This window comes from Rhynchophorus ferrugineus, unplaced genomic scaffold (assembly GCF_030347505.1).
Source record: "Rhynchophorus ferrugineus isolate W39M unplaced genomic scaffold, kcgeb_rfMv2 rfM9, whole genome shotgun sequence".
NCBI lineage: Eukaryota > Metazoa > Arthropoda > Insecta > Coleoptera > Curculionidae > Rhynchophorus > Rhynchophorus ferrugineus.
In genome coordinates this window covers 992,377-1,011,439 of record NW_027472588.1, presented here as the reverse complement: position 1 = coordinate 1,011,439, position 19,063 = coordinate 992,377, and the positions used below count along the sequence as shown (strand labels likewise).

Below are 19,063 nucleotides of genomic sequence, written 5' to 3'. Positions count from 1 at the left end.
TTTTAAACCGACTAATACAAAAATTAATATAATTAAATCTATTATGGCTAGATTTTTGGAAGAGATAAGGATTCCCATAAAAAACTACATAATTTTATTTACTTATTGGAGGATTCTCACGTGTTAACAGTTTAAAAAGATCACCAGTTCGATCTTCAGTTTTTTTGTCGGTGAACTTTGGAATAAGAGTCGTTTTTTTTTGCGTGTAATAGTGACTGTAAAATTTAAGGAATAAACGATAAAATCTTTTTTAAACAATATGATTTTGATGTGTAATCAGTTGTTAAAAGATACGGTCTGATTTTGTATCTTTCTATTTTAAGTTGAATATTTGTTTTTTCGAAATAATAAAAAGACATTTGCAATTATTTTTAACATGTTAATAGTATTAAACTAATTGTCAAATAATAACACAGATATATAATAGAGAATATTGACTTAAAGTTGTATACATTATTCATACAGTGTATTTCAACATTAATATGTCTGGATTGCTTAACAGTAGTTATATTTCCAAAAGAAATGTTATTTTTTAGAGTGAGAGGACTTATTATTTAAATAATTGAAATTATTTTAATCATATCATAATATTTAAACAAACATGGCTGGGTTATAACGAGTAATTTAATTAAAATATATTTGGCGCGGATAAAGCTTACATGGGAAAATTTATGGCCCCAAAATGTTGTGTAGCACGCGCTACAATTAAGTAAATTCCAATGAAACAAACACAAAACAGAGTAATTAGAAGTGTATCTTCCATATATAACCTGTTATCAAGTTTAGCATTAATTTGCCACCAGAGGGCACGACTGACAATTTGAATAGCGGAAAATTTAAAATATTTTATTAATAACAAGCTAAAAAATACTTTTTTGTAATATACGTAAAATTTACATTACAATTATATCAAAGGAAAGTTCTTAGAATTTTCTTATGTTTAATGACAATATCTTGTACTAAAAATACATTAAAACGTAATATAACAGATTTAACACAAAACTTATACTTTTAAATGTACAACATTTAATAAACTATAGAATATGGAACATTTTACATTATCTTAAATATAACTCTGCTAAATATAGAGTACAGTATAATATAGTACCATAGAAGAGTACCATATAAGCTGTTTTGCCTTTTGCTATTCACTTTTCTCATCCACCAAAACAAACAACACCTAACTATTATCTTTCTAATTGAAAAATACAGGCGTTTGGTGGTTTAAGATATTGGACAGGCTGCTTGTTAAGTTTTGTGCATAGCCATAATATGGAACAGTCAAGATATCATTTACCAACAAAGTAAAAAAGTATCTGGCTTTGTCAAATCGCATCTATCATACCGTCGAGCTTTCATAACTTCACTGTTCAACTCACATTTCCTAACATATTTAGATCAATGTATTCTTTCTTATATGCCATAGCTAAAATGGCGGCTTGTTATATTTTACAAATCTTATAATGACCTACAATGTAAATAACATACTGGAAATCATATCCCTGTTAAGCAATGCTCTTCTACGTTTCGGTTTGTAGTTATCCCGTGTAAAATGTTCATTACAAACCATTTCGCTCTAATTTAAGACCCCACAAGATATTCCCATCAGTTTTTGACTATTTATTGCTAAAAGCCATTTCTGACATGGAGCAGGATCCCTAGGAAATCTGGGCATTCTATTTGAAATGGTACTACATCCAGGGACGCAACACTTGAGATGTCTTAAGATTTAAACAAATCATTTTAACTAAGAAAGAACCATAAAAACACAGTTAACAAAATAGTAATATTTAACGCGTAAGTTCATAAGTTTTTTAAGTTTGCTTTGTCACCAATGAAAGAGACATTTTCAACAAAAGCTTTGTCAAAAAAAATTTAACCGAAATTCTTGGTATATAAATCAAATTGTTTCTATAGGAAGCATAAAATTACCAAAAAAGTCGAAAATATCCAGTAAGTGTTTAATTATTTCCACCAAATATAAACATACGTACACTATGCCTTCTTAAAATATATAAACAGATATTTTAGGCTTTATTTTCGTTGGATCTAGCCGATATATTGCCAGCTCCATCTTTTATACGGTAGTTTATTCGCCGTTTCTGTTGTACGTAAACGGACCACAGACGTGTCATGTTACATTGTGGCGTAAAATGTGACAGCACTGTACCGCAAAATGCAAGCAGCTTATTCAGAAAGAAACATTGTTCTCGCCTAAGAACTGATGGAACATTAATAGAGTATATCATTGTACTAGAAATACTTGTAAAAGTTATTAAGATTTAATTAATAAATATGTTTCGTAACAAAGCACTAAAGTTTGCTAATTGCAGGTAATAAATACCTTAATTTTTACATCAAGAGCTAAAATGAACGAATAAGATATGTGACTATTATATATGACATTTTATTCTTTGAACCTTGTATCCATTACTTTGATTATTTGCTTTGTAGAACTAACTTTTTAACTTTTGAACAAGCAATTGTTAATTTAATTCAAAATTGTAAAAATAAATTGTCTAGTTCGTTATTGTTTTTATATACATTTTAAAGTGAAATATCAATTTCAAAATTGTTTTATTCATATTTGTTTTAATATATTGAGATTTATTAATTAATTTATGATTATATACTTATGTTTATAACATAAAAGTAAAGAGAGATCATACTTATATTTGATGTTCTGATTTTGTTACAGTTATGAACATATTCTTATTTATGATAATTTGTTATAATGTTCAGTGGTGAAGTAGCTTAAGTTCATCAAAGTATTGATCGATTATTCAAACTTAATAGAAATTAGATTTAACTAAAGGCCATTTAAAAATTGTTCTTGAGATAATTTGCATATATTTTAATACGTTTTAATATGCAAACATTTATTATTTTTAACCTACTTCAAAAAAAGAGGTTCTATAGTCGAAGTTTTATTAGTAATGCGTCGTGGATATTTGTGACATCGAAACATCACGATGTTGCCGCGTCAACACTGAGTTTTAGTTCAGTTTAGCTTTGACATACAAGAAAATTCTAATCTAAATAAAATAATTGAACAAAAATGTTATCAAATTTAATTTATTTTAACATTATACTATATCTAAAAACTACACTTAATTATACAGCCACAATATATAGGTAAGAGTTAAAACCTCTTTCAAGAATTTTGTATACGTCTGACAGCTGGGGAGAAGAGGGGAAATAGCGAGATACACTACAAAAATATTAATATAAGTTTGTAACATATACAAAAAATTAAATTACGAACAAAACAATTCTAATTTATTGCTCGGCACTGACTTCACACTGATCAATTTGTAGTAGTTAAAATAATACTGTAAATAGATAAATAGGTTTAGGTAGGTATTAAGCTAAATTGTGTGTATATAGTAGAATATAAAATACGTGTAGTAGATAGGTTAAATAAGGTTTTTGTTTATTTTAAATTACTTATTAGATCGATTATTATTTACAAATTTAATTTATAATAACGTTTATTTATTAGAAATTTAAGTTTGATTATTTTTTACTTTTTAGCGAGGTCCTTATTTATTTTTTGAAGTCAATTCAATTTTAACAAATTTTAATAAGAATAACTACTCTAATTTCTCTCGAAGTCTCGAATTTCGACCACAGAGTTTATTTAATAATTGTATATATATTTTGTTAATATATATTTCTAAATTATAAAAATATTGTCTAATTATGTTCATTATGATTCTAATATAAGTCAAAGAATAATATTGAAGTTGTTTTATTCATATATTTCGTCAGAATAATCATACATACTGTATATAAAGTTCCGATTCGCAAAAGTTTAGCAAATATATTAGTAATACAATGGAATAAGCAGCTATTTTATATATTCTATTTTATTCTTTTAACCTCCTATCTATTGTTCAGCAAACAATAAGTCAGTAGATCATTATTTTAATATGCCAATAAGTACAAATATATATAACTTCTTTTGATTTTATATACTACATTCATATATATACCTCATATATATTAAATATATAATTTTTAAATTATTCTCTTTAGTCTGTTATGATAATAATAGTAATGATAGTAAAACATCACTTTATACTATCAGTTTCATCAGTTTTGTGGTGTCACCGCAACTATATTCGCAGATAATTTCAGGCACTTTAATCATTTAGGATTATTTTAGTAGTATTAATAGGATAAAGTGCTGATTTATTGCTATATATATTCATCGTATAATGACACACACACAAAAATGTATTCACCAACTTGCAGAAAATGTGAACTATATAGAGAAATAATCATTTTTACAATTAATAATTCCATTGTTCATTTTGATTTATATATTTTGTGAAAGCTGGAGAAAAATTTATATAAATTATACAATTTAATATATATATATATATATATATATATATATATATATATATATATAACCGTTCAAATGTTAGTTTAATGAAAAAATAAACAAACGGTATTAAACACATAAAAAGGTTAAGTTAAAAATTTTTAGAAGCAATTACATCAGCTGCGTCCTCCAGCAGACCTCTTAAAACGATCCTGTACCGTTCGTCACGCCAACCGATGTCCACCAGGCCCTCACGGTCATCATACAAATAATACTTGTGCTTCTCCTGATCTTGGAAGAGCTGTTCGCGGAAACGCGGGTCTTGATGAGTGATGTGATTGTATAGAATGGCAGTGATAACACTACAGGACTGAGCGAACTTGAAACTGTCCAGAAATTCGTTCTTCGGGAATACCACACGGAAATTGACGCCGAATCGATCAAGTTTCTTCGTCACACTATCGTAATACTCGTCAATGAGTTGCTGGAGATGCATATTTCGGGTTTCTTTGGTCGAGAGGTTGTAGATCAGGAAGGATAAGTCGAAAGCGGGCGGGCAGTACCTCACCAACTGGAAATCGACCAACATGGCGTCGGTTTTATCGTGTTTGGGTAGGATATTCCCCAAGTACAGGTCCCCGTGGCAAATGACGTTTCTGTATCTGTCACTCTTCACTATTCTTGTATAATTGTTGTGATACATCGCATCCACCCCGCGGCTGATGTCTTCCTCAGATAAATTACGACTTCCCGTTATATCCGGACATAATTTAAACAAATATTTTATCCTGTCCAGGCCGTGTTTGAATATTTCCACCAGCGGATTTAGTTCGTGGAAATTCATACTCTCTAGATAGTCTCTGTATTCGTCGAATAAGCACATCGGTCGTCCAAGTTTCTTGGACATGATGTCCTCGTAGATAATACTGCAGGCGTGGAACTTAGCCAGGCTGGAAACCACGCAACTTAAAGCAGCGTAGTCCAGGGTGTTGTTGGGAGTTAAAGCCATGAATCCTTGACTCTTTAAATCGTCAAAAACCATCAGCCATGCCACGCGACTTAAATAACACCTGGCGCTGAAATCTAGAAGCTCGCCCAGACCTTTCTCTCGGAAAATGGACATCATTGTGTCGTAGAAGAAGTGTTCCCGAGGCGCCAGCTTGCACTCCACGAACTCCTGCATCGATTTCGTGGGTGGAGTCATGAACTTGGTGAAAAAAGTGAATCTGTAGTCGACGGCTTCGACGTCTAGATGGTAATATAGCCCGACATGGCCGTTAGACTCACCCAGAGGCTTTAAAGTATACCGCGATAAGGAAAACTCGTCAGATCCCAACTTATTTCGCAAGACAACGTACACATCTTCTTGATTCAGCAGCGGAGTCTTGAAGTAGTTCCCGATATTGCACAGTAAGTCTTCTGGAGTTTGTTTCTGAAGGATGTTATTGATGGTGATTTTAACAACAGGCAAGAACAATCGGACCAAGAGGTCCCTATAAGATTCCGTAAACATCGACGCCAAATCAACGTTCGTCTTCCTCAAACATGCTTGTAATTTGTCGAAATAAAAACTAACCAAATTCTCAAAGTACCTTTGTCTGAACGGTTCATCGGACACGGTGAAAATGTACATCAAAGCATCGAAAATTGGTGACACGAAGTGTCTCGGTGGTTGATCCGAAATAATGATATTAAAAGTACACGTATCCGGCAGCAAAGTCTTGTAAATGTCACCGGTAGTACTTGGAACCAATATGCCGTCTTCGTGCAGTCGATTGACGTTGTTCACGACATCTTCCAGGTGGGTTCGGGGAAAATCATCAGGTATATCAGCTGATTTAATGATGGTTGTGAAGTCCCATCGAGGAACTCTGGATACGTCCTTTTGCGAGGTTAGACGCGACGCTTGGTGCCTCGCCAGCGCCTCCAGAAGCAACTGGATGTCCTCCAGGTTGTTTTTCTGTACTGGTATCTTGGTAGTACCCGGAGATTCGAAGGAAATTTCTTGGAACTCATTTTCAAATGCGGCGGACATTGTTACGAACTCGTAAAACGATGATAGTGAATTCTAGTAAACCGACCGAGTGCCGCGTGCATTGAGAACTAATCTGTCGATTGCATTTTATATTATACCGCGTCATATCAGGAGAAAAAATGCATTTGTTTCCGATAATTGGAAACACACACGTGTTGCGACTTACTAATAAATGTTTGTGATAATCTTGATTTATTGCATTGCGATGTTCATATATTTAGCAATAAATATAACGGGTTTTTTTGTGCCTAAAGAGCTGCAACGATGAATATAAATTACCTTATTAAAAGTGCTTAATGGAAAAATAATTAAAACTATAGAACACATGGGTGTTCTTGAAGTCTTTATGTTTTTTAAGGCATTATAATGACATATTATGCCCGTTCCTAGTGTTCAATAAGTTCAAAAATTAATTTCCTGTCTTTCCTCCAATAGTCGTATCTATAAGTCTAAAAAGGCTTTATAATTGACTGATAAAGCAATCAAAATTTTCTTTCGAAAAGAGACACAATTGACAATAGTTCCGCATAATATGCCCATCTTGTGACAAACGCTTGTGACATTTCCAAGAATATCACAGAGCAGTATTTCTTTTCTCCAAACGCTTTTATATTTTAAGAGTAGTTTCTCAAATAATTTGTATATGTCAGATAGCAAAGGTATAGCTCTGTACGGGCTCACTTCAGCCAGTTTGTTAGGATTTTTAAATATAATTATTTGTGCCATTTTAAAACATTTTAGAGCACGTTAAAGAAATCATATTTAACGAATGAAAATGAAGAAATTTAAAATTATTATTTAAAATAATTAAAAATAGTTATGTGAGGTATTTCAAATTTTTATTATTTTTTAAATAAATATCATTATGTATTGAACATAAGATGTAAATGTTTCAGTTTTCAGTTTTAGTTCTTTTTTATGTATAATTTCTCGAAAACTTTCGAGATTATTGGTAATAAACTTATAGGTCGGTAGGAGGTCACATCTTCTGGTATTTTTCCTGGTTTAAGTATCATTAATATTTTAGCTACTTTCCAAATACTAGGGAAGTAATTAATTCGTAGCATAGCATTAAATATATATGTTAATAGTTTTATAGCCTTTTCTGATAGTTCTTTTAAAATTTTGCCAGTAATTAAGTCATAACCAGGAGCTTTTTTAATATTTGTCTTTTGTCTTTCAAATTTTGACCGTTAATTTCTCGTGCGGTAAATCCATTTGAAATGGCGAATCTAGAAAGCTAGTAATTTTATTTTCGTCATCTTTATGTAGCTGGGACTGGGAAGGTTTAAAAACATTTTTTAAGTGTTTTGAGAAAATCTCGGCCTTCTTTTTATTGCTTCTAGCCCAATTATTTTCGCTTGTTTTAATAGGTGGGTTATGCTGCTGGGATCTCCTAAGCTTTTTTGTTGCTTTCCACAACGAATAGTCTGTAGCCTCAGTTGATGTCAAGTTTTCTAGGTATTCTTGAATGCCTTGGTTTTGTTCAATTTGGATTAGATTTCTGAGCTCTTTTATGGCCCTATTAAATTTTCTTTTATTCTCTTCAGTCCTTTGCTGTTGCCAATTTCGTCGTAACTTTCTTTTTTCTGCTATCTTTTTCTGTATTGTACATGATATATGTGTATTTTTTCTTGGAAATGTTTCGCTGTTGGGAATCGCGGAATATGCTGCCTCTTGTATATTTTTTGTAAGATTTATTGCTGCTATTTCTATATCCATTTCAGTTTGTAACGGTAAGTTTAGAGAGATATTTTGGTCTAAGTTTTCTCTAAATGAGGGCCAGTTAGTTCTATTATTGCACAGAGAAGGGGGTTTATCTTTGATGGTAATTTTTGAAGAAATTGTTACTATTATTGGTGAATGATCAGAAGACAGGTCGAAGCATGATTCTGCCTGACACTTTTTTGGATCAATATTTTTTGTAATACAGAAATCTATTGTATCTGGTTTTTTATTTCTGTCTGAAGGCCAATATGTTGGTTCACCAGTAGAGATATGTTGTAAGTTATCTTTCCTTATGGCTTTGAGCAGTTCTCTACCTTTTGAGGTTATTATTCTTGAACCCCACATTAAATGTTTTGCATTATAATCTCCTCCTGCTATAAATCTATTACCTAGCGTACTGAAGAATTCTTGAAATTGTTCTGCCTTGTTGTTATGTTTGGGTGGGCAATAAATCGCAGAAATTGTTAATGGTCCATGGGCTTCCTCTATGGTTATACTGGTGGCTTGCAGGTAGTCTTTGCGGAATTTTTCTTTTTCGAAATGCTTTATATCATCTCGAATTATTATGGCTGTATCATTCAACGGTTCCAAAATAAGGTGTTGCGTGCCATTGTTGATGCTCCGTACTATATTTCAAATAAAGTGATACAACGCGATATTCCTCTAGAACCTATAACGAGTGTAATCCAACGTGTTTGTGTGAAGTACTTCGAAAGAGTGTCAGTGCATCCCAATGTACTCGCTAATCAGCTAAATATGCGACGTGATAGTGAAGTGCGTAGACTAAAACGTTTAACACCACCTGATCTGATTACTGGACATATGTAGAGTTTAGAATAAGCATTAGAATAAGACTAATTAATTAAGATAATATTTTATACAGAAGATTGCTTAATGAAGTGATTTTCTACATGCCATGTATATATAATATAGACATAAGAAATACTTATTGCCAATAGGGCAGATTGTGGACTCACGAAGAGTAATAAAAAAAAAGTTTTAGTTCAGTTTGGCTTTGACATACAACAAAATTCTAATCTAAATAAAATATTTGAACAAAAATATTATCAAATACATACAGTCAATTATACAGCCACAATAGTTTATAGATAACCTCTTATCACTATTGCTTTCAAGACGATTTTGCATACGTCTGACAACCGGACGACTTTGACAGGCTCATTCCTTTACCTGTTCGAACTAACAATAAATTAACTACAATAAAATGAGAAGGAAAATATTGTCTGATTCTAGAACATCTTGATGACGTATGTAGAAAAATCTTTGAATATACTATACTTCAATTTCTTCGTACCGAAATCAGTTTGTTAATTATTATCATAATATTAATAAATACAGTATAAGGAAAACCATATTGAATAATACATGTACAAGGATTGGGTACTGAATATAAGTGAAGGTTGAAAACTTGGAAAAAATATTACTTTCCTTCAACTAAATATATATTGTCACGGGAAAAAAGGGTCTTTTTCATGGCCACGAAGTTTTACTACATAAATATATCGCAATAAGGTCAGTAAATTTTTTTAAGGCGGTTAAGAGGGGAACTATTAAGTTTTCGACAAAATTCAGACAAAGCTCTTGGCCGTGAAGATTGTAAAAAAATGCCGTTAAATGTGAACTTGTTTAGTTATATATAACTCAAAGTAAATCATGGTTAAATACAAATTTTAGTGTACTAATATTAAGTATTATAAAATGTATAACTTCAGTTCAAATTTATATCATTCAGAAGGTTATTTTCGTCATATTTTGCTTATTTTGTATCCAAAATTGTATGGTGTTGACTGATTATGGTGAACGAAAGCATCAGATTTAATTTGCTCGTTTTCATGATGATGATATAAGTTCTCACCAATTTTTTGTTCAATAATATTGAGTATTGGTCATTGTTATCTAATTTAGTGGCCTGGCTTCTTTATTGAACTAGACACTTCTATTCTCTGTACCTGACCCTATTATAATATAGTTTTTCGAATAACATTTATCTAGGTGAAAATACAATTGCTAACTAAACAAATTATTTATCAGAAACTCAATCATCCAAACCATCAATTGGAAATTTTAAGAAAAAAAGAAATTTGAAGAGATCGTTTTCTTTTTCATACTTTCAAAGCTTGTTGAGTTCAACTACCACACAGTCTTGATTTCCTTTTCTTCTTCCAACTAGTACAAAGTGGGGCAAAAGTCCCGCTACCATTGTGATTGTCTATAACTTTGCTCAAAGAAAAGATAAGTAAATTTGGTTTTCATAAAAAGTTAATGGACATTTTTTTTTTCGTTATTATTCAGACATTACATCGGCTAAATGATTCGCTATTTAACTTTTGGCTCTTTTTAAGGCATTTTTCATGACATTATTCACAATTTGAGGCTGAATTTCTTCAATTTCGTCACGAATGTTGTCTTTAAGATGTCGAATCCTTGGGGCTTATTCACATAAACTTTTGATTTATAAAAACCCCGTAAGAAAATGTCTGGTGCTGTTAAATCCGGAGATCTGGATGGCCATGCTAAATCGCCACTTCGCCAAATTAGTCTTCGTGGAAAAACGTCATTCGATAAGTGAATTGTTGAACGAGCTGTGTGTGCTGTGGCCCCATCTTACATGCCCTCTAGTCCTTGCACTTCCATTTTAGGCACAAGAACATTTAGAATCATGTCTTGATACCATTCAGCAGTAACAGTAATTGCAATACCTTGATCATTTTCAAAAAAATATGATGTTTCCATCGATGTTGCAGTTGTTTCTAGTGAATGCAATGATGTTTTATGAATTAATTGAGGATTCTGTGTCCTGTCTATTAACGTGACCACTGAGAAGAAAATGGGCTTCGACGCTCATTATTAATTTAGACGAAAAATCTTCAATTTCACCAGACAACCTTAGAGAGCTCTTAAGTTTTTAATGGTTTCATTGTTTTTTTATCTTTCAATCATTAGATTTCAACTGTGACAGATGTGACAATATCGAAAAACAAATTTCGCACAAAATATAGAACGCAGAATATAGAGGATATAAAATATCAGTGGTTTTCCGAATATTTTCATTGTCGGGCAGTGTTACAGAAACGTTGTAAAAAATTATCTGTATATGTCTCAAGAATTCGATAAGGTCTAGCACGAAAATCTAATTAGGGCTATAAAAGTATACTCGCTGGTAAAACACAAACACTTTTTGGAATCGATTCTTCAGGGAGTTTGTAACATTATGATAAAGTCAGAACAATACACGGTATGGCTCCAAGGCAACTTAGTGAGAAAAAAGTCAATATATTGTGTACGTGCTAAATTTCAAACGTAGATAACGTCAAATTAACTATGTACATAGTATTTAGTAGTTAGTATAAACATCATAGAAGATTATACCTGCCCATATCGGCAAGTTTGCTATAGATTGCGTGACACACTATTATATATTTCATTGAGCACTGTAATTTTACTTTTAATTAAGTGCTATTTCGCTACAGCTAAATTAGGTGCTTGCATATATTCTGAAAATTTTTTACTTTAGCAAACTTTTTATTGGGAAAAATTGTACATAACATAACAGGTCAGTTGAAAAGTCCCCGACCTGACACATAGATGGCGCTACTAGAATTAAATCCATATGCTTTTTAATTAGCCCTAACACTCACAAGATGCATGTATAAATTTGACAGCTGTCGGATCACTAGTTTGTGAATTATATTATTTTCAGTGAAGCAACATTTGTTGTGAAAAAAATTAATAAAAATGAATTTCGCGTGTTGATAACATATTGCTTTTTGAAGGGATAAAATACAGTTGAAGCAGAACCTTGGCTTGATACCGAGTTTCCGGACACTGTCGTCGAATAAAGAGGTGATCGCCGAAACTGTGGCCTATTTTGAAGCAAAGGACAAATCGTACTAGAAAAGTGGTACCGAATAGTTGGAGGGCCGCTATAATCAGTGATATTACCCTTGAAGGGAATTATGTTGAATAAAAAAAAATAATTTTGACAGAAAAATGTGTTTTACTATGGTAGGCCGGGGACTTTTCAATTAACTTGTTATATACCCAATTTCAAATAAATAACCTGTATATAGTTTTGAAGATCTCGTGATAGTATATAGCTTATATTTATAATTATACAAAATAGATATAAGATATTATTATATATATATATTTATTGTTTTCTTCGAGCTAAAAAATATACTCAAAGCTAGACGACCCGATGAACTTCGTATCCCCTACATCTATTTCGCAAAATAAGCGATAATTTTGTCTTTGTGTCTGTTCAAATAAATTGTTTAAGGTTTTTTTAACTTGTTTCTAATGCAAATTTGAATGTTACCGAGAAGCTATTATATTTTTGAATGTTGGCCAAAAAGTGCTCCATTATATCATTGTTGCATTCTAAGTCTATTCATTTCATTTCCAGTCACTGTGGAATCCTCGCTGGTCATCAGTGTGGTTAGCACGTGAGGTAGATCCTCGCATATTTGATTGACTTAGATGTCCTAGGTCAGGTCATCTTCTTCTTAGCATTGTTAATGTTAAAAGTTAAAAAGATACCCGCGTACTAAATTTAGGACAATATAATAAATAATGCGAAATTAATTTATAACAAAGTATGCTTTACTATAAGAAATCTTGCTTAAGTCATCATTACATAGTATAAAACAAAGTCGCCTTTTCTGTCCCTATATGCCTATGTGCGCTTAAATCTTTAAAACTACGCAACGGATTTTGATGCGGTTTTTTTCAATAGATAGAGTGATTCAAGAGGAAGGTTTGTATGTATAATACATGCATAATATACTAAGGCAACATTGCTAATTTTAGAGGTTTCTAACGGGATGTCGTAAATTAACCTATTTTTTTTAGGCTTATTTAGCAATTAGCAAAAACGCTGCCTAACCCTACAAGTTAGATCAAATTAATGTACTACAGTATTGTACACCATAAAAAGGTCTACAAAAAAGTCCGCGATGGTATATGTTTATCTTTTAGGGATAACCCACATTAACCATTTTTATTGTTTACTTTTTACGTGAGAAAATGGCTATTTACGAAGCTATTTTAAGCAATACGGCATTAATCCTTATCGAATTAAGCACTTTAAATACAGTGTGAAATTAATATAGATCAATATGGTTCCTTACAACATGTAAATTAAACAAATATTTTCGTAGATATTACAAATTTAAAATTTGCGTTTAAAAATGTGTAATGTAATAAAAATTGTATGAATTTAGATATTCCAAAGATATCAGGAAATCTTCATAGTAAGTATAGGGGAAGAGGAATTGTTTCACTCCAAATTTAATGCGTGCAGGCCAAGGGCAGTAATGAATGAACCAAAAATACTGGATCGATTTTAATCATGTTTTCATTGAGTGACATAGGCATATATATTTTATGCCCGTGCAAAGTCGGAGCGGACCGCTATGTTTTTATATACAACGTTCATATTTTTTCTGTAGTGTATTTAATTTAGTATCAGCATTGCACCCGTGCGAAGCCGGGGCGGGTCGCTAGTATTTCATTATATTGTTATCATATTTATCATTTTTTTGTATATGATTTTCATGTTTCGTATGAAATATACATAGTGGTAAAATAATAAACGGCCACTGTGGAAAAATTAATCTTCTGAAGGCATCCATACATAATTGACGGTGAAACTATTGATGACAGTTACAGTGACACTTCGGGAAAACAAAATTGTCGTTTTTAGTATTTTTCTCGCAATATTTCTGCATTTTCTCACCACATAAACCTCCACTAGACTTCCACAGAAATTTTAAAATCAAAACTAGCCGAATTGGTCCGACTATCTAATAGAATTTCATTTTTATAGATTATATACGGAAGATAGAAATATTCCCGCTATTCTTTTTTAATTTTAAAAGTATCGGATGCAAGTACATCTAATGACGAATCTACTTTACTTAAACAGAGCTTTTGAGATTAACTGATAATAAGCAGTATATTTAGTTGCATTATACACAAATTCTTGGTTGTGGATACTGAGTCTGTAACTACTGGTGTAAAGATTTTAGATTTCGATCTTGAATTCTGCAAAATATGTATAAAAATGGAATAAACCAAAAAATAATAATAAAAACACTTAACCAAAAACAACACCACTTTATTTACAATAAATTAACAATAATTTAATAGTTTTTGCTACCTATTAATTGGATCATATCCTCCACCATACCACGCAGCAACGATTGATAATGCCGATTCGACCAGTTCATGTCAATCAAAGCGTTTCTGTTGGCGTGAATATAGTAATCGAACAATTGTTGGTCGTGGAATAATTTTTCTCGAAACTCTGGATCCACGTGGATAATGTGGTTGTACTCCATCGCGGTGACGAGGCAGGCCGACTTGGTGTACTCGATGCTGTTCCAGTACTCCTCCTTGGTGTAGATCTCTTCGAGGTCCACGTCGAACCTCTTGGTATTTTGCCTTACGTCGTCGTAGTACTGTTCCAGTAACTGGACCAGGTGCTTATCCCGGGTTTCTTTGGTAGTAACAGTATGGAGGATGCACAATACGTCGGTGGGTAGCGGAGTGTATCTCAACATTTGAAAGTCGACCAGAAGAGTGTCGGTTACCGTTTGGTTGGAGTCGTATTTCACCAGGAGGTTCCCCATGTACATGTCCCCGTGACTGATTACATTTCGGTACGTGTCGCTCTGCTTCAGCTTCGTGAAATTGGTCATGTAGACATCATCGATACATTGGCTCAGTTCCTCCTTGGAAAGATCCATTGGCGTGGTTAGATCGGGAACTAGGTCGAATATGTGCTTTATACCATCTCTACTGGCATCGAAGATAGCTTTCAACGGGTTTGCTTCGTCATATTTCATTGTTGGATCCGTGAGGATCTCTCCGAAATCATCAAACAGGCTGTAAGGGATACCTCGGCGTTTGGAAACCAACTCTTCGTAAATTATACTGCAGGAGTGCAATTTGGCTAAAGACGACACCACATGAATCAGAGCGTCATAATCGAGAACGTTGTTCGGCTTCAGACCCAAATATCCCTCTTGGCCGAGGTCGTCCAGAACGAGAAGCCATCCGATACGACTCAGATAACACGTGGGAGCAAAATCCAGTAGATCTCCCAGGCCGTTTTCCCGGAACAACGGCATCAGGACGTTGTAGAAGAAATGTTCTCGCTTGGCCGGGCCTGACTTGACGAAGGCACCCATCGTTTCAGTCGGCGGGATGATGAACTTGGCGAAGAGCGTGAATTTTTGGTCTTCTCCGCCGTGTCGAACTTCTATATCAAGGTGGTAGTACTGACCGAGATGTCCGTTGCTTTCATTCAGAGACCTCATACCGTAACTAAGCAGATGATACTCGTTGGTTCCCAGTTTGTTCCGAATGATCACGTATAGATCCTCCTGGTTTAACAGAGGCGTCTTGATGAAATTGTTGATGTTTCGACGAAGGTCTTTGGGAGTGTCGTCGAGGAGTTCCAAGGAGATCGCCATTTTGACGGCCGGTAAGAAGACACGGACGGAGTATTCGATAAAATCCTCGGTTAGTTTCTCTCGTTGATCCTCCACCAGTTCTTCCTCCAAAAACCGGAAATATTTACCCACTAAGTCGTCGAGATGTTTCTGTCGGAACTGTTCGTCGCTGGACTTGAATATGAAAGAAAGAGCATCGTAAATCGGAGATACCAACACAGCTCCATCATCGACGAGCTCGGTTCGGGGTACCACCACGCCGGTTTCGTACAGTTTCCCGATCTCGGCGTTGAGCTTCTCGACGATGGAAGGATCTTGATCGGAATCGGTAGGCTGAAGGGTCAACTTTTCCGAATCGGAGGTGTCGTGGTGTTGGTTCAAGTACGTCGCTTGGCGCCTGGCCAGATCCTTGAGGTAGGTTTGGATCTGTTCCAGGTTGTTGTCTCGTAATTTCGTCATCGTCGCGACGGGATGATATGCGAAAATTTTACTCGATAACAACGATACGGAACTATACGCACTCGACGCTGCTGCCGGTCCGATCTCGTACAGACGAAAAATTTCGCGACTAAAGTATCTGATAGGTGTAGTACGTCTGTTCAAGCGGGCCTAGTTACGACGAATAACAAAACAACGCTGATGTTCGACGTTGTTTTATAGCGCGGTCCGCGAACGAACTAAATTGAATGAAGCCGCCCGCTTTTCTCAGTAAGTATAAAATTGGCAACTGGAAACGTTGGTCATCGGGATCGGCCGCTGTCTGAATCTTAATGAAACTTATCTCCGAAATAAAATGCTAGTTAATAATAATATTTACGATTCGGTTAGAGTTATATAGTTGGGCCTTGAATAGCCTAGATGACAGATAATATATAATAAATAATCACAATAATATACATTATATAACTAGAGATCGCCATGTATTCGAAATTCGACTTCTTATAATAGTCTAAAGAGAATTACTTAGAATGATATGATAATATTACAAAAATTTGTTTTAACAGTATTACCAAAATAAGATAAGAAGTCTATGATAACAGCTCAGTTGAAAAGTCCTGGACCTACCAATAGTAAAACACATTTTTTAGCAAAATTAGTTCTTTTTATTTTATAACTTAATTCCCTTCAAGGACCCTCCAACTTTTCGATACCATTTTTGTAGTGCGATTTGTCCTTTGCTTCAAAATAAGCCTCAGTTTCGGCGATCACCTCTTCATTCGACGAAAATTTCTTGCCAGCGGGCATTCTTTTGAGATCTGTGAACAAGAAATAGTCGCTGGGGGTCAGATCTGGAGAATACGGTGGATGAGGAAGCAATTTGAAACCAAATTCATGGATTTTTGCCATTGTTTTCACTGACTTGTGACACCGTGCTTTGTCTTGGTGAAACAGCACTTTCTTTTTCTTCAAATGCGGCCATTTTCGGCAATTACGTCCTTCAAACGGCCCAATTACGCGATGGAATAGTCGCTGTTGATGGTCCTTCCTTTTTCAAGGTAGTCGTTGAAAATTATTCCATGCGCATCTCAAAATACAGACGCCATAATTTTGCCAGCCGACTGTTGCGTTTTCCCACGCATTGGAGCGGGTTCATCGTACGCAGTCCACTCGGATAACTGTGGATTGGACTTCGGAGTGAAATGATGGAGCTATATTTCATCCATTGTCACATATCGATGCTAAAACTCGGGTTTATTACGCTTGATCATCTTTAAACACTGCTCCGAATCATCAACTCGTCGTTGTTTTTGGTCAAAAGTGAGCTCACGCGGTACCCACTTTGCACAGAGCTTTCCCATATCAAAATATTCGTGAATGATTTGATATACACGTTCAGTTGATATCTTTAGAGCGTCTGCTATTTCATTCAATTACAATTTATCATTGTCATTGATATTGACATGGTCATGGTCATTCAAAATAATTCTGTGGATTCTTTAAAATGTTTTCGTCGGTAACAACCTCTTTTGGGCGTTCACTGCGTTCACCGTCTTCGGTGCTCATTTCACCACGCCTAAACTTAGCATACCAATCCTTGATGGTTGATTTTCCTTGGGCAGTGTCTGGAAACTCGGCATCAAGCGAAGTTTTTGTTTCAACTGTATTTTTTCCGTTCAAAAATCAATATTTTATCAACACACGAAAAACCTTTTTATCCATTTTTTAGAATAACAAAGCTGCTTCACTCAAAGTGCTACAATTCACAAACTAATGATCTGACAGCTGTCAAATTTATACACGTATCATTTGAGTGTTAGGGCTAATTAAAAAACAGATGCATTTAATTCTATTAGCGCCATCTATGTGTCAGGCCGGGAACTTTTCAATTGATCTATTATTGAGAAATAAAATGCTTTTGGTCGAAAACTTATCAAGCTGTCCTCGTATTACATTACAAAACTGTAATCTGAAGCGAAACAATATATCTCAGACAGAGAATATTCTGTATAAATAGATCAGTTTTCCCGTTATACCAAATTAATTTGTTTTTACTAATAAAAAGACGTCACCAACTCTTCCCAAACCCAATACGTGATAGTTCCAGAGTTTTCACAACAATTTTCAACTATTCATAGAAAGGTGATATTACCGCAGATTCATTTTATATCTGAAACAGAATGAGATATTTCCACTCGTATTTTCTCATTAATGTTTCCAACGAATATTCATTTCGCAGCATTCGTAAAACAATATTAATTTTATTATATAACACGATTGTCGTTCAAGGCGAAACAATCTCACTCTAAGTGAACCTTAAATATTATTTTTATCTAGGATATTATTTGATAAGAATTTTAGCCAATTTTAGTTTAAGGGGTCTTCTAATGTAGAAAATATTGTGTTTTTTTGTTGCTTTCTTGGCGATTTAAAAATATGCCTTTTAATATTTAAATTATTTTTTTAGATATAGTTGTTTTAATGACTCAGCATCTAAACTTGATTTTTGCGCGTTTTTGTCCCAATTACTTTTTCGATACTTTTATCATGAGATTTGATCTCAGGTTCTACTAAACGGTTACTTAAATTTTGGTGTCAACCTTTTTTTATAGATTATTTTATTATAATAAAGTAAAACTGTAATCTTATTTTTTTACCGACTTGGTTGGCGCAGTGGTAAAGGCGACAGGACGATCCACCTACTGTTGCGATAGTCGCGGATTCGAATTCTGCTGGGGCATAAATTTAAGACCGTGCCCCAACAGGATACGAACCCACAACTATCGCAACAGTAGGTGGATCGTCCTGTCGCCTTATTGCCTTTACCACTGCATCAACCAAGTTGGTAATGGGGTATTTAGTTTAAAAGCTACGGTGGTTATAGTGGAAGAATTGTTGTTAGATTCAGGACTATTTGAAGCTGAGGGAGATGGATAGGATCCTCAGGATGAATGCCTGAGTGAATTTTGTTCACTAGCTAAAAAATAAAAAAGAATAAGAAAATACGAAGGAAAAAAATGTTTTATCAGCATAACGAACAGTGGTACAGGTCTA

General features: G+C 33.9%; 3 protein-coding genes and 1 long non-coding RNA gene across 6 annotated transcripts in view; 1 reads left to right on the top strand and 3 right to left on the bottom strand.

Moving 5' to 3' along the window:
* The window catches only part of LOC143202419 (adenylyl cyclase 78C), a 128,032-nt gene that overhangs the window by 27,747 nt on the left and 81,222 nt on the right, over positions 1 to 19,063 (bottom strand). The window lies entirely within an intron of this gene.
* LOC143202455 (uncharacterized) overlaps positions 1 to 19,063 on the top strand; it is a 110,844-nt gene that overhangs the window by 13,219 nt on the left and 78,562 nt on the right. The gene's annotated exons all lie outside the window — the stretch shown is intronic.
* Positions 4,384 to 6,446, bottom strand: LOC143202426 (uncharacterized). The gene has a single exon (XM_076413962.1). The coding sequence runs from the start codon at positions 6,363 to 6,365 to the stop codon at positions 4,482 to 4,484; it is 1,884 nt and encodes a 627-aa protein (XP_076270077.1). The 5' UTR covers positions 6,366 to 6,446; the 3' UTR covers positions 4,384 to 4,481.
* LOC143202428 (uncharacterized) lies at positions 14,212 to 16,249 on the bottom strand. The gene has a single exon (XM_076413964.1). The coding sequence runs from the start codon at positions 16,028 to 16,030 to the stop codon at positions 14,258 to 14,260; it is 1,773 nt and encodes a 590-aa protein (XP_076270079.1). The 5' UTR covers positions 16,031 to 16,249; the 3' UTR covers positions 14,212 to 14,257.